Genomic DNA, 14,210 nt, shown 5'->3' with positions numbered 1-14,210 from the left:
AAAAAAAAAAAAAAAAAAAGACCTGAACAAATCCAGACCCTCCCAGCAGGAAGAGAAAAATAAAAAATCTAGGATCAAAAATCTAGGACTAGCCTGTTCAGTGACCCTGCATCAGGAACTAGCTGAAGACAAAACCATACTGCAATCCTGATAGCAATCTGGAGAAACAGGGAGCCTCCCCACTGCTTATCATTGTACTGTTTTAGGAACTAGTTGATTACCAACGACCTTGGGAGTGATCCTGAGGGGCAGGGAGCTGAGCCCCCCCCCCCCCCGCCCCCTCCCATCACTGGGTTTTTGAATTTTTTTATGACCCTCCTGGACCACTGGGCTGTGGCCTCTTTCCTCAAAAATTCATTTTCCAGGTCACTCGGGGTCGAACTCCTCCACCCACCCAAAGGCCACGTGCGTGACCTCAGCAAGGACCACCTCTAGCGAGCCATGGGGGGGGCGCACCATCCCGAGACCCAAATAAGAGTCTCCCCAGCACTGAGGGATCCCCCATTATGTCTGTTTTTTAAAATTAGGCAAATATCTACCTTAAAACTCTAGCAATACCCCTTTTGGGCCTAAATACAAAGTTGTTTAACTATAAGACCATGTGCTCAACCTTGCTTATAGCAGAGCTACTGTGGGCGCATATTTCGAGATTACACAAAAGCCATTGCCCTGGTTTGAGCTGATTACATAGCTCAGACAAGCTGTCTGTGCCCTTAACAAAAGCCAGGATGTCTTGCTCCTAGCTTCTTTTGTTAAAGTGTAAATTACCTGAGAAGAGGTGTTGACTGAAACTGGTCAGGATGTTTGGGGCTTCTTTCCTTATGCAATTTGGAGGTTGTCTTATAGAGATGTTAATTCAGGGCCTACCTGACTGCTAGATGTGGATGTGACCAGAGCCCAGGCACCTGGTTGCCTAGGCAACAGCCTTTGTGTGTTCCCGCTCATTTGGTGTGGGTATATAAGATGTTTGGACAATAAAGGAGGATTCTGGCCTTTTCCATGATGACGGTGTAAGCTGTGTCTGATTATTCCTTGCGTCTCCGTTCCAGTCTAGAGAATCTGTGTTGGACCCAAACGGGCTCCGACAAGCTACCCTATCATAGCCAGAATCTGAAAATAACCCAAAGGTACCTCTTTTACACTTAGGATAAATGAGACACCCTCCTTTTAAATATCTATGAATACCACAAATTATCTTGGAGTAACTTTAAGCAAGCAGGACAGAAGTTTTGGGTCCCGTCATCTCTGCCTATGAGGGCGGAAATTTTTTTTTTTTATTTTTAACCATTATCACTTGTTTGAGTATAACTCTGGCCCTTGATAAATTTAATTAAGAGGCCTGAGGCCTGAGTCTCAGCATTCCATCCTGAAGCCACACCTAGCAGCAGAAAAGGACCTCAAGCTGAAACAATACAATTCCCACCTAAGAGCGGGCCGTACAAATGGAAAAACTTGTAGGATAAGAACTTTAAATCTTGAAAGATCCCCTACTTTCTTGGGAAAGCAGAAGAAACACAGCAAAAATGACAATTTCACTGAAAGCAGTTTACAGATTCAGTGTAAATGTCCATTAAAAATTATAGCAACATTCCTCATAGAACTCACAGATTTAATGTAAATGTTCATTAAAATTATAGCAAAACTTTTCACAGAACTCAAAAGAACAATATAGAACTCAAAAGAACAATTCCCAACCTTATACGAAAGAAATAAAAACTCAGGATAACCTAAACAATTCTAAAAATCCTCTGAATATATCACAATCTTTGATTTTAAAACTTTTTTACAGAAACACAGCACTGAACTTAATCTACCTTAGATATAAACTTTTACACCTACAAACTAAAGATTTTTGACCAAGAAACAAGATTTTTAAAATGGAAAAGAAGCATAGCCGGGCGGTGGTGGTGCACGCCTTTAATCCGAGCACTCGGGAGGCAGAAGCAGGTGGATCTCTGTGAGTTCGAGACCAGCCTGGTCTACAAGAGCTAGTTCCAGGACAGGCTCCAAAACCACAGAGAAACCCTGTCTCGAAAAACAAAAAAACAACAACAACAACAAAAAAAGAAGCATATTTACTGTCCTAAATGAAGCTGTAGCTTTTTGAGTCTAGACTCCTTTATAGCAAACCTGCCTGTCAGCTTTTGCTCCATATGGCAGGCTCTCTAGCCCTAGCAGCCAGCCTGCTTGGCAGGCGTAGCTGTGTGGATTGTACACTAACTTCTCGCATCTTGAGGGACTCCCTTTTGAGTCCTCAGCAAACACATAAAGCAAACACATAAATCTCTGTTTTTGACTCTTACCCCTCTTTCCCTGATAAATTTTTCTTTCCTTTGAAATTGACTGTTCCCACCTCTTTTTGGATGACAGTGAACCTGTGCCTACCTCATTCTGTAGAGCTGTCCGAGTTCTACAGCCTCAGAACTCTTTTTTCTTCTTCTTGTTGTTTGTCCCGGGACCGTGTGATGTCGTCTGATAGTTAACCCTGTTCGGGCGCCACTGTCGATTGCCTTGGCGGGTTACTCAGTCTAGGGGTTGTAACCCACCCTGCAGTCAGTTACTCCAGGGTCCCGGAGGGGTGCTATCTGGAAGATAAATGGGCTAGGAAAGAAGGAGGAGGCCATGCTAAGTTTGTCACAGCCTCCATTTATTAGGGTCCTGGTTGCTGCTTATATAGCCCTTGGATGAGGGCTTGGGGGGCACGGGATCTCCAGGTCATGTAGGCCAGGAGGTTAGGTGATGATTCTTTGGCCAGGAAGCCGTGAGTTGACACGACTTCCCTCCCTCCCTCCCTCCTTCCCTCCCTCCCTCCCTCCCTCCCTCCCTCCCTCCCTCCCCTCCTCCCTTCTTCCCTTTCTCCCTCTCTCTAATTTTCTCTTCTCTTCTTTTCCAAGACAGGCTTTCTCTGTGTAGCCCTGGGTGTCCTGGAACTCACTCTGTAGATGAGGCTGGTCTTGAACTCAGAAATCCACCTTTTTTTGGGGGGGGGCAGTGTTAAGACATGGTTTCTCTGTGTAGCTTTGGAGTCTGTCCTGGAGTTCACTGGACTAGGCTGGCCTTGAACTCACAGACATCTGCCTGCCTCTGTGTTGAGAGGAGCAGCGGGCCGCCAGCTAGCTGTATACCTGAAATAATTACACGGAAACTGTATTCTTTTAAACATTGCCTGGCCCATTAGTTCCAGCCTCTTATTGGCTAGCTCTTACATATTGATCTAACCCATTTCTAATAATCTGTGTAGCCCACGAGGTGGCTTAGCAGGGAAGATCTTAACCTGCGGCTGTGTCGGGTGGGAGAATCATGGCGACTCCTGACTCAGCTTCTTTCTCCCAGCATTCTGTTCTGTTTACTCTGCCTACCTAATTTTATGTCCTATTAAAGGGCCAAGGCAGTTTCTTTATTTAGCCAATGAAATTAACACAAAACAGAAGACTCTCCCCGATCACCTCTGCCTCCAGAGTGGTAGGATTACAGGCTCTGCCCCATCATCCAGCTGCAAGAACCAACTCCTTGACATCCCCACTCACACTGTCTCATCTATCTCTCCCCCAAGTAAATAACAAACAAACAATAAATAAATGTAGCAAAAAGGTACAAGTATTTAAAAAATGTTTAGAAATTTTATGTGTGTGTATTTGTGTGTGAGTGTGTGTGTGTGTGTGTGTGTGAGAGAGAGAGAGAGAGAGAGAGAGAGAGAGAGAGAGAGAGAGAGAGAGAGCATGAGCATGTGCACATGAATTCAGGTGACCACAGATTTCACTAAAGGGTACTGGATCCTCAGGTGCCAGAGCTAGAGTCAGTCATGAGCTGCCAGGAATGGGTGCTGGAATATAACTTGGATCCTCTATAAGATCAGTATGTGCTCTTAAGCACCGAGCCATCTCTGCAGTGACAGAGTGTAGGCCCATATTTTTATGTGGCAAGGCAGCCAAGCCATCAAGCCATAGGCCGCACCTGAGATGGGTCATGCATCCTGCCAGGCAGGCTGTTGCTAACCTAACAAAAGGTCAGGATGTTTTGCTCCTTCCTTTGTAATTTGGAGGATGCCTTATAGAAATGCTAATTCAAACCTATGTAACAGCTAGAGTAAGCAGCAGACAGGTAGTTGTGGATGTGATTGAAAGCCATTCACCTGGTTACCTAGGAGACAGAATATAATGTATTTCCCCTAAGTTAAGTTTTGGTATAAAGACTGGAGAATAAACGGAGAAATTCTTCAGAATGTGAACTCAGGATATCTGTGTAGCCCTGGCTGACCTGGAACTTGGTCTGTAGACCAGGCTGGCTTCAGAGATTTGTCTGCCTCTGCTTCCCATGTTCTGGTATTAAAGATGTGCGCCACCACCCCCTGGCTGTATTTCTTCTTTTACAAACTATTCATTATTTTATTTTTTTTTTAAATTGGATTACTTGCTTGGGGTTTGGTTTTCAAGGTCTTTGTATATTCTAGACATTGACCCTCTGTCACGTATAACTGGCAGACTTCCACTCTGAAGTTTCTTTGAGAGGTTAATGGTCTCTTGCTAGGGAGCATTTTAATTCCTTGAGGTTCATCTCCTTTCCTCCAGTCCCCGCACCTTGAAGCATCTCCACTTCTAGGAGTTTCACAGGGTGCAGGGTTTTGTGCAGTACCAGATATGGATACCATGTTATTCCTCTGCTCTGCGTGGCATAAGCTCGAATGACCTAGAAGGAACTACAATTGACTACTGCCTGGACCAGGCTGGCCAAATCTGCAGGACTCTGTGATGATTGATTGTAAGTGGGCAGAGCCTACAGTGAGTAGTCCTGTCACTAGGCAGGTGGTCTGTTTGTAGAAGAGCCTGGGGTAGTTAAGCTTGAGCCAGTAAACAACATTCCTCCAGGGTTTCTGCTTCAGTACCTGCTTGAATTCCTGTTCTGACTTTCCTCTGTGGGCTATGACCTGCAAGCGAGAAAGAAACCCTTTCCTCCTCTAAGTGGCTTTGGGTCATGGTGTGTGTCACAGCAACAAAAAGCAAACCAGAATGGCAATTGGTGTCCAGTGTTTCCAGAATCCTCTGTTAAAGAGGCTGTCTTTTCCCTGTTAGGTGTTTAAGAACTAGGGTTCCAGAGAAACATTAATTTGGATTGTTCTTCAGGGAAGTTTCAGATATAGTTGTGCATTCAGAAGCAAAAAGCTTCATCTTGCCTAGGACAGAAACTGTTCTTTTAAGGTCCTCTGAGAGAAAGGGGGAGGGCAGGTGTTGAGCCACAGAAAAATGGAGCCAAGGTTGGGTGACATCATCTGATTAGGCTAAGACATTTTGTTTTCTGTATTTCTGGCTGAGGCAAGTGTTTGAAGGTCTCAGGTACATTTCAGGATAAGGGACATCAGGAAGAACAATGGGCCTACTTAGTGTGTGATGTGACAATTCACTTGTCCTGCCTGTAGCTCTTATGACTTTGCTATCTGAAAGGGGTCATTCCTAGGAATGGGGGTGGGGCAGAGAAGTACTTGGATATTTGTGAAGGCAGGGCGGGTAGACTGCACCTGGAATGTCTGGATTTTAACATTATCCAGGATTTTGGCATGTTTGTCAAACACCAGGTGGTTACAGCTGCATAGACTGTATCTTGATCTTCTGTTCTATTTACCCACATTTCTGTTTCTTACCATGCAGCATTTGTTATCATGACTCTAAGAGAACTTGAAATCAGGTATGGTCATACTTGGAACTGAATTATTTTTCTTTTAAAAGTACATCATTTACCCAGAGACAGTGATGCACGCAGCTAGGTCCAAAGAAAACTTCCAATTCCCCCAACTCCAAAAAGCAGACCAAATAAATGTCCAGAAATGGGTTCAACCTGGACTATGGAGGATTCTTGGCAGTTAGCTAAAAGCCAGCATCCCTCAAGAATTTGGGAAGCCAAATGGAGTCATTGCCCTTACCTTTGGCAGAAGGGACAAATGGCAACCTGTAGTGTCTATTGGCATATTGAAGTGCATGCTGGCCTCCATGCTCCTTAGCTATCTCAAGTACCTGTTACACTATCTAAAAACCTACCATGTACACACAAACGGTATAGAAGCATACAGCTACCCCCAATAATGCCTGTTTTTACTTTGATGACAGAAAAATTAAGTAAAATGTCTTCTCATAAGCTTTTTAGCTAGGAAACTGAGTGGTATATTTGAGACAAGTAAAACAAAACTGTGTGTGTCAGAAAGGGAAGAAAAATGACCATCAACCTACTCCTGACAGTTCAAACAAGCTCAGCCTAGTTAAGACCGAGAAGAGATGTAAAGGTTAAAGGTCAGTTTAAGGCGACTGGAAACAGTAGATACATTTTTACATGGGCTTATCTATTTGTAAAAAGGATTAACTGGTGGTAAAGACTCGCATTAGACTGGGCAGCATTTTGAATAGTGACCCAGTCCAAGGCTGGCTGGAGAGATGGACCGGCAGTGAACAACTTTCCTGTTCCTCCAGAGAACCTGAGTTCAGATGCCAGCATCTACTCTAGGCAGCTCACAATTGCCTGTAACTCTAGGGCATACAAGGTTCTAGCACTCACACCATCCCCAGTTCCCATATTAAAAATAAAATCTTAAGACATCCAAGGAAAAAGCAGTACTGACTGCCTACCTTTGCTTCAGGCTGTTGGGCTATCCCTGTAGCTACCATCACACTCATGCTTCTTGGGCCTCCCAACATGTACTAAAGTGAACCCCTTCAGCACAAGGCTGGGATAGCTGAGCTGAGGCTTCTAGCTTCATGAAGCTGAAGAACTGTTAACCTCTCCATTATGCACAGTCAATGTTGGGACTACCCAGTTCATACTGACTGTAAATCAATGTGTATAAGTAAGATGTGTGCTGATATATATGTTCGTGATCCTGGTACTCAAGTTTAAGGCTAACTTGGGATATGTGAGGCTATTTCAAAATAACAAAGTACCTGGGAGACTGACAGAGAATGACTGTTGGAGGAGAGCCTGAACTACAAAGAGGCCTTATCTCAAAACTAATAAAGGACGAACTCTATGATTAGATGTTTCCATCCTCATTACAGAGCAAATCAGACAATGACAAAGAAGCCATCACATAAAGGAATATAAAACTATTTATTGACCACTGTTCACCATTATTTACAATAAAGTAAATATACAGTCGGATGACATTCTGATACTACAAAGTTACTTTTCTGGCTCACTGAACCAGAACCCAAATACTGAAAAGATTGATCCTACCAGTAAGGAATGAGACAGGGTAAAGAAAAAGCATGCACGTCATTAGTTTATATTACCAGATTTTGTTCATTTATGTCAGCAGGTCTGAAATTGCCAACACCATCTCTAACCATGATTCTATTTCCACAGCAAACAGACATTCCACATCATAACCTTTTAGATTTCAACTTTCTACAAAGGAATGGTTCACTGGAGGAACCTTACATGCCCAGTTGTCTTTTTGCTTAGTTTTTAGAGACAGGGATTCTCTGTATAGCCCTGGCTGACCTGAAACTCAATAGACCCGGCTGATTTAGTCTAAATCAGAGACCCATCTGCCTCCAAAGTACTGGGATTAAAGGCACACGCCAATACACCCAGCATCAGTTTTGTTATTATTGAGTCAGAAAATGGTAGTTTGTAAAGACAAAATTTTGTAAACAAACTACTGTATGTGATAATAAATTCTGATGTGGTTGCTTTAAAACTATCCAGTAAATCACATAACTGTCTACTTGATCTGAAAGGTTATGGTTTCAGGAAAATGTTCACAAGGGAGGAATCTCAACACATGTTTTCATCTACAGTTTTTGAGTAGTAAAAAACAAGACAAAATGAAAAACAGTTACATGAGGGTCTTATGCACACACAAGCTTACAAACAAAAAACCCAGAATGGTCCTTCTGTGTCCCAGTTAAAAATAAGTTCTGATTGAGTAATGACTGTAAAATCTCCCCAGCATTTAAGAATAGCCGTTCTTCAAAGCCGAGGAAATACAACACGGTATCAAACATTCTACTGTTAAAAGAAGCAACTACAGAAAGCTTTTATTTGCTCAAAGGAATCAGTGCCTTTTGATGCAGAACAAAAACCAAAAATATCCCAACTACTGTCAATACTTTCAAAACCAGCATATCAAACTCGATTTTCATTAGAATGCTATTTTTTTCCACACTAGTAATTCAAAACTCAAGATCCAGATTATATATATATATATATATAAAAATGCAAACAATTATTGAGCCTCGTCTTCTGGACAAGAATGCCAAGTCAGCCTTTCCTCATAAAAGGCGATGACAATCTGAGGACACTTCATATTCGCCTCCTTTGCCAGCACCAAGTCCGCCTCATCTGAGTCCTTCCTGTTTGAGGGGGGAAAAAAAGGTTAAACGTTTAAACTGTGCATGTCTATTCAATAAATATTAATTGAATAAAAATGAATGTAAATGCTACTAGATGGATGCATGGTAGTGTGATTACATATCAATAATTTCCCCCCCAGGGACAGAAGAGACAGCTTTATTGTAGAAACGCTGGGCCAGCAGGTTTAAAATAGGAACAGACTTTCAAGTGCACACCAGTCCAGACTCCCCTGTTCATATCCGAACCCCTCTCCAGTTTCTCACGTTTGCCCTCTTCAGCAGTCACTTCCTTAGGGTCTCAGACACGTGTGCCATCACAGAACCTTACATATCAATAATTTCATTTCTCAAAAGAGGCTATACATTTTTTTACCGCCCCCCCACCCCCCAGGGTTTCACCGCACAATGGTGCTGGCTGACCTTGAACTCAAGTGCTGGGATTATAGATTAGAGCCACCATGTTTAAGAAACCTGGTATGTGTGTGTATAGCTGGGAAATGGTGGTGTATGCCTTTAATCCCAGTACTTGGGAGGTAGAAGCAGGGGGATTCCTGTGAGTTTCAGGTCAGTCTGGACTATAGAGTAAATTTTAGGACAGCCAAGGCTGTTACACAGAGAAACCATGTCTCGAAAAACCAAAAAAGAAAGAAACCTTGTGTACAACTTCCATATAATTAACACTCAAACCAGGTGGTGGTGGCGCACGCCTTTAATCCCAGCACTCAAGAGATGCAGTGGCAGCTGGGTAGTGGTGGCGCACGCCTTTAATCCCAGCACTGGGGAGGCAGAGGCAGGCAGATCTCTGTGAGTTCGAGGCCAGCCTGGTCTACGAGTGCCAGGACAGGCTCCAAAGCTACAGAGAAACCCTGTCTTGAAAAACCAACACCCCCCCACCCCTTTCAGGCCTAATTCGCAGAACTCTAAGTTGAGGTCAGCTTGGTCTACAAAGAGAATTCTACATCAGCCAGGGCTACACAGTGAGACCCTGCTCAACCACCTCCCTCTCAAAAAAAACCCAACCGAAGTACTTTCCATCCTTTTTAAACTGTATGTAATGAGGGCCAGCAAGATGACTCATCAGGTAAAGATGCTTGGCACAGAGTCCTGAATCTACATCCAGGTGCAGAGAATGGACTCAAAGCTGTCCTCTAACATGTGATACACATACTGCTCTCATCATTATGTATGCACACACAGAGGGAGGAAACAACCCCTTCCCCCAAAAAACCACCCTAAAACCATTGCTCCGCACACTTACCATTTCATAAGAAACATTAATTCTCCACTGCTGTCTGTGGCACCAATTATTCGTTCAGGATCAAGACCTCTGGCAAAACCTCTTGGTTTGTCGGCCTGTTTAGAGGGTGAGGTAATAGCCTGCATAAATATTTCTTTTTTTTAAATAGATTTGTTTGTTTATTTATTTATTTATTATGTATACAACTTTCTGCCTCCATGTATACCCACATGCCAGAGGAGGGCGCCAGATCTCATTACAGATGGTTTGGAGCCACCATGAGGTTGCTGGGAATTGAACTCAGGACCTCTGGAAGAGCAGACAGTGCTCTTAACCACTGAGCCATCTCTCCAGCCCCCTGCATAAATATTTCTACACAACAAATAAAATTAAGAACTCTTTATGAAATACAACTTTCATCAGAACTCCAAGCAATGAGACAGCAACAACTAGAAAAACCCCTAAGTTACAGGGCTATGAAGAGAAACCCTGTCTAAAAAAAACCAAAAACATAACCCAAGTTAGATAGAGAAACATGGTGGGGTTAGGAATGTAGCTGTAGTTCTATTGGCAGAGTATTTGCCTAGCATGCAAGGAATTCTGGGTTTAGTCTAACACTTGGTAGCTGGAGGCAGGAGAATGAGGAGTTAAGGTAAGCCTGGGCTAGAAAAGATCTTTTCTTAAAAAAATAGATGAAATTTTAAAGTCTTATTATGTAGCAGAGATTAGCCCTAAACTTTCAATCCCCAGTTTCAATTCCTTGACCATTAGAACTACAAGTATGCAACAACATACCGAGAAGTTATACACTCTTGACATTAAATTTCAAGTGCCTATACACCTAGCACTTTAGAGGCAGAGGTATAATAAGTTCAAGGCTGGGTCTGGGTAAAGTGAAATTTTATCAAGAACCATCCCCCCAATAAAAATAAAAAACAAGTAAATAAATATGCAGCCACTTACAGTAGCACAAGCCTATAATCTCAGTATTCAGTAAGTTTTAAGTGTACCCTGGGCTACATAAGACTGTGGCCTAAAATATATACATCTAAGAAAACCCTAGGCTGCTGGAGAGATGGCTCAGTGGTTAAGAGCACTTGATCTTGTAGAGAACCTGGGCTCAGTCCCCAACACCCACTTGATGGCTCACAGCTACCTCTAACTTCAGTTCCAGGGAATACAACTCATTCTAACTTCTGTGGTGGCTGCACACATGTGGTGCACATACATATACTTGGATCTCCTACCAACAGTAACATTTCTAATGTAACATCAGTTATTACTCCTGTGCATCGTGATGCAAGTCTTTAATCCCAGCACTTGGGAGGCAGAAGTAGGTGATCTCTGAGGTTGATGCCAGCCTGGTCTACAGAGTAAGTTCTAGGACAGCCAGGGATATGTAGAGACCCTGCCTCAAAAAAATACCCCCCCCCCCAAAAAAAGTTACCAAACCAATCCCAAACAATAAAATCCAATGAACTTACTCCTAGGAATTAAGTCTAAATTATTTGCTTATTTTAAAAAACACAGACAAAAAAATCTGTAAAATCTCCTACTTTGAGTTAACAGATTTGGGATTGTCTTTAGAGTTCTTTTTAAACATTTCACAGCAAGCCAAGATTAGTGGCAAGAAGCCCTGGAATTGATTTAGCACTTCGATGGAAGCGGGACGATCAGGGTTTAAAAGCCAGCCTGGGCTATGAAACTATCTTAAAAACACAATCACCTTTCTTTGAAGCCTGAATTAGCTTCAAAGTCTTGAAACAATCTTCCTTATTCCCTCAGGTAGTAGGATTTTAGGGATGAAACATTGGGCCTAGCCCTGTCTTCCTTAGACACTGAATATGGCTATTTTCCATAGCATGTTTAACACCCAATTGGGTTTTATTTATATGCATGCTTATATGTAATTTTTTTTTAAAAATTAAAGCTAGGGTCTGAGGCAGGCAAGGTCTATTATGTACCTGATGACCTTGAATTTACCCCTCAAATGTTGGAATTATAGGTGAATGCTGCCATGCCCAGTTTCCAATCAGTTCTGGCCTTAAACCATTTAGTTTTGTTTAGTTTTTTTTTTTTGGGGGGGTCTTGTTATTTTTAAAATTTATGTGTATTTTCTCGTGCACCCATAAGTATGGGTGCTCTTAGAGGCCAGAAAGGGTGTTGGGAGCCCATGGAGCTGGAGTCACAGGAAATTCAAAGTACCCACATGTGTTAGGAACGGAATTGGGGGGTTTCTACTAGAGTAGTTTGTGCTCTCTAATTAAAACTGTTATCCTAAAGAAACAAAAACAAAAACAGAAAAACAGATTTATGCATTGAGTGTATTATCTGCACGTATCATGTGTATGCCTGGGGGATGGTTAGAGCCACTGGAATTGGTGTTAAGGATTGTTATAAGCCACCAACTGGGTGCTGGAAACCCACTGTGTCCTTTTTTTAAAAAAATATTTATTTATTTATTATGCATACAATATTCTGTCTGTATGCCTGCAGGCCAGAAGAGGGCATCAGACCCCATTACAGATGGTTGTGAGCCACCATGTGGTTGCTGGGAATTGAACTCAGGACCTTTGGAAGAGCAAGCAATGCTCTTAACCTCTGAGCCATCTTTCCAGCCCCCACTGAGTCCTTTGGAAGAACAGCAAGTGCTCTTAACTATTGAGCTAGTTCTCTACCTAAAATTGTCCGTCCCTGATCCCTCATCGTGTCTCACTATGCAGACCAGGTTAGGTAGGTTGGTCTGGGAACTTAAGAGAAATTGCCTGCCTCTGCTTCACCAGTACTGGGAAACTCAAGTTATATCGCCACCTGGCTGTTTTTCAATTTCTAAAACAAACAGTTGGTAATTATAGTCTATATAATTTTGGAGTATATCACAGAACTAAAGATATCAGTAAGTTAAAATCACTTGAAGTTTCACATTAATGTAACCAGGCTCTGGAGTCAGAATGGGATAGAATGACAACTCTACCTCTTTAAAGGTCTGTGGGTTTGGGTAAGTTAATTATCCAAGGTACCTACGTCATAGGTTTTTTGGAGTGTATGAATTAAGCTGTTAAGAACACGGCTGGCTCAGTACAGCTGAGGCATCACTACCAAAGTTGTTTCCCTTATTTATATGCTTTCCTTTCAGATCTCCACCTGTAACAATCATGTTTTCTCATCTATTCAACTGGGTCATTATCTAACGTTAACAGTGTTGGTATTAGCATTAATGATCTATATGCAAAATTCTTGATACCTAGTTCAAATGATCATATTTGAAGCTCATAGTCCTTTACTAATTTAAAGACAAGGGTAGAGATGATCTCATTTGTGCCACCACAAACAGCTCTGTAAAGTTTTTCTTTCTTTTTTTTTTTCTCAATTGGAGTTTAAAAAAGTATTCCAGGGTTGGAACAATTAGAAACATCTGCTACCCTATAAAAGATTTTGAGTTCAATTGCTAGCACCTACATGGTAGCTCACAACTGCCTGTAATTTCAGTCTCAAGGGCTTTGATACGCTCTTCAGGCTTCTGGGAACACCAAGATGCACATGGTACACAGACACACAAACACATACATATGCAGGCAAAATACCATACACGTGAAAAAAAAAAGTATTCTAGTTTTAGCTGGGCATGGTGGTGCACGCCTTTAATTACAGCACGCAGGAGGCAAAGGCAGGCAGATCTCTATGACTGAAGCCAGGCAGGGCTACATGGTGAAACTCTCTAAAAAACCTAACCTATTCTAGTTTTAAGCAGGCACTGTGGTGAACACCTGTAATTCCAGTGTCAGGATGTCAGAGGTAAGAGGATGAGTGGTTCAAGGCCATTCTCCAATACATGAGACCTTGCCTCAAACACAACCCTCAACAGGAAATTAACTATAAAGGGGAAGGGAGAGGGAGGTGAATTAGAACAAAGTACAATGATAATTATGCATGAAAAAAAAAAGCACAACAAAACCCATCACTTCAGAAGAACAAAATATGAACTAAATAAAAAGTATTCTAGAAGGGGGAAAAAGGTTCAAAGTAATTAAAATTCAAGCTATTAATTGTTGATAAGACCCAGTCTAATAGGCAATACTTTATACTTACAGCATCTCTTTTCTTCTTCGATTTGCTATCATCAGATTCACTGTCAGATAAAGATTTCCTTTTTGTACCATCTTTTTCTTTACCAGCTTTTTGAGAATTAAGAAATGCTTCAATTAATTCTGGACAATCTAAATTTTCTTCTGGTTCCCAAGTATTATCAGCACTGTGTTCAGTTAAAGAAAACAAAAAGTTGATTCAATTAAACATTGCCATTACCTGAACCTGTTTACAACTACCTGAAAAAAAAAAAAGTTCCCATAGAATAACACTAATACTGGTAGAATAATAACAAGAAAGAAATGTCTTTTTATTTCCTGTATTATTTAAAAATGTCTAATCTCCTTTCACACCTGTTCACGTCTCCAACTGAGCAATCAGGTATTTTAACCCCAAAGACAGTTGAACCTGACTCTAAGGACAACCAATACTGTATTTTTCTGCTCCATATGCAACTCATTTCATGTAACCCTAGCTGGCCTCAAGTTTTATGCAATCCAGTCTTCATTCTCCTGTCCCCACCTCCCAAGTACTGGAATAAAAGGCATTTT

At 41.9% G+C, this 14,210-nt stretch overlaps 1 protein-coding gene across 7 annotated transcripts in view; it reads right to left on the bottom strand.

Annotated features, from left to right (window-relative positions):
* Positions 1-7,076: 7,076 nt before the first annotated feature.
* Positions 7,077-14,210, bottom strand: part of Cbx3 (chromobox 3) — a 14,706-nt gene continuing 7,572 nt past the window's right edge. For all 7 annotated transcript variants that reach the window (XM_050155490.1, XM_050155494.1, XM_050155493.1 and 4 more), the window contains 3 exons: positions 13,663-13,825; positions 9,595-9,689; positions 7,077-8,336 (listed from right to left, as the gene is read on the bottom strand). In XM_050155490.1, coding sequence (XP_050011447.1) covers positions 8,210-8,336; positions 9,595-9,689; positions 13,663-13,825 — 385 coding nt within the window. In that variant the 3' untranslated portion in view covers positions 7,077-8,209. The remainder of the gene's footprint in view (positions 8,337-9,594; positions 9,690-13,662; positions 13,826-14,210) is intronic.

Source organism: Alexandromys fortis, unplaced genomic scaffold (genome assembly GCF_014885135.2).
Source record: "Alexandromys fortis isolate MF-2015 unplaced genomic scaffold, M_Fortis_MF-2015_v1.1 scaffold_93, whole genome shotgun sequence".
NCBI classification, from domain to species: domain Eukaryota; kingdom Metazoa; phylum Chordata; class Mammalia; order Rodentia; family Cricetidae; genus Alexandromys; species Alexandromys fortis.
This window is presented reverse-complemented; position numbering and strand designations above follow the sequence as displayed.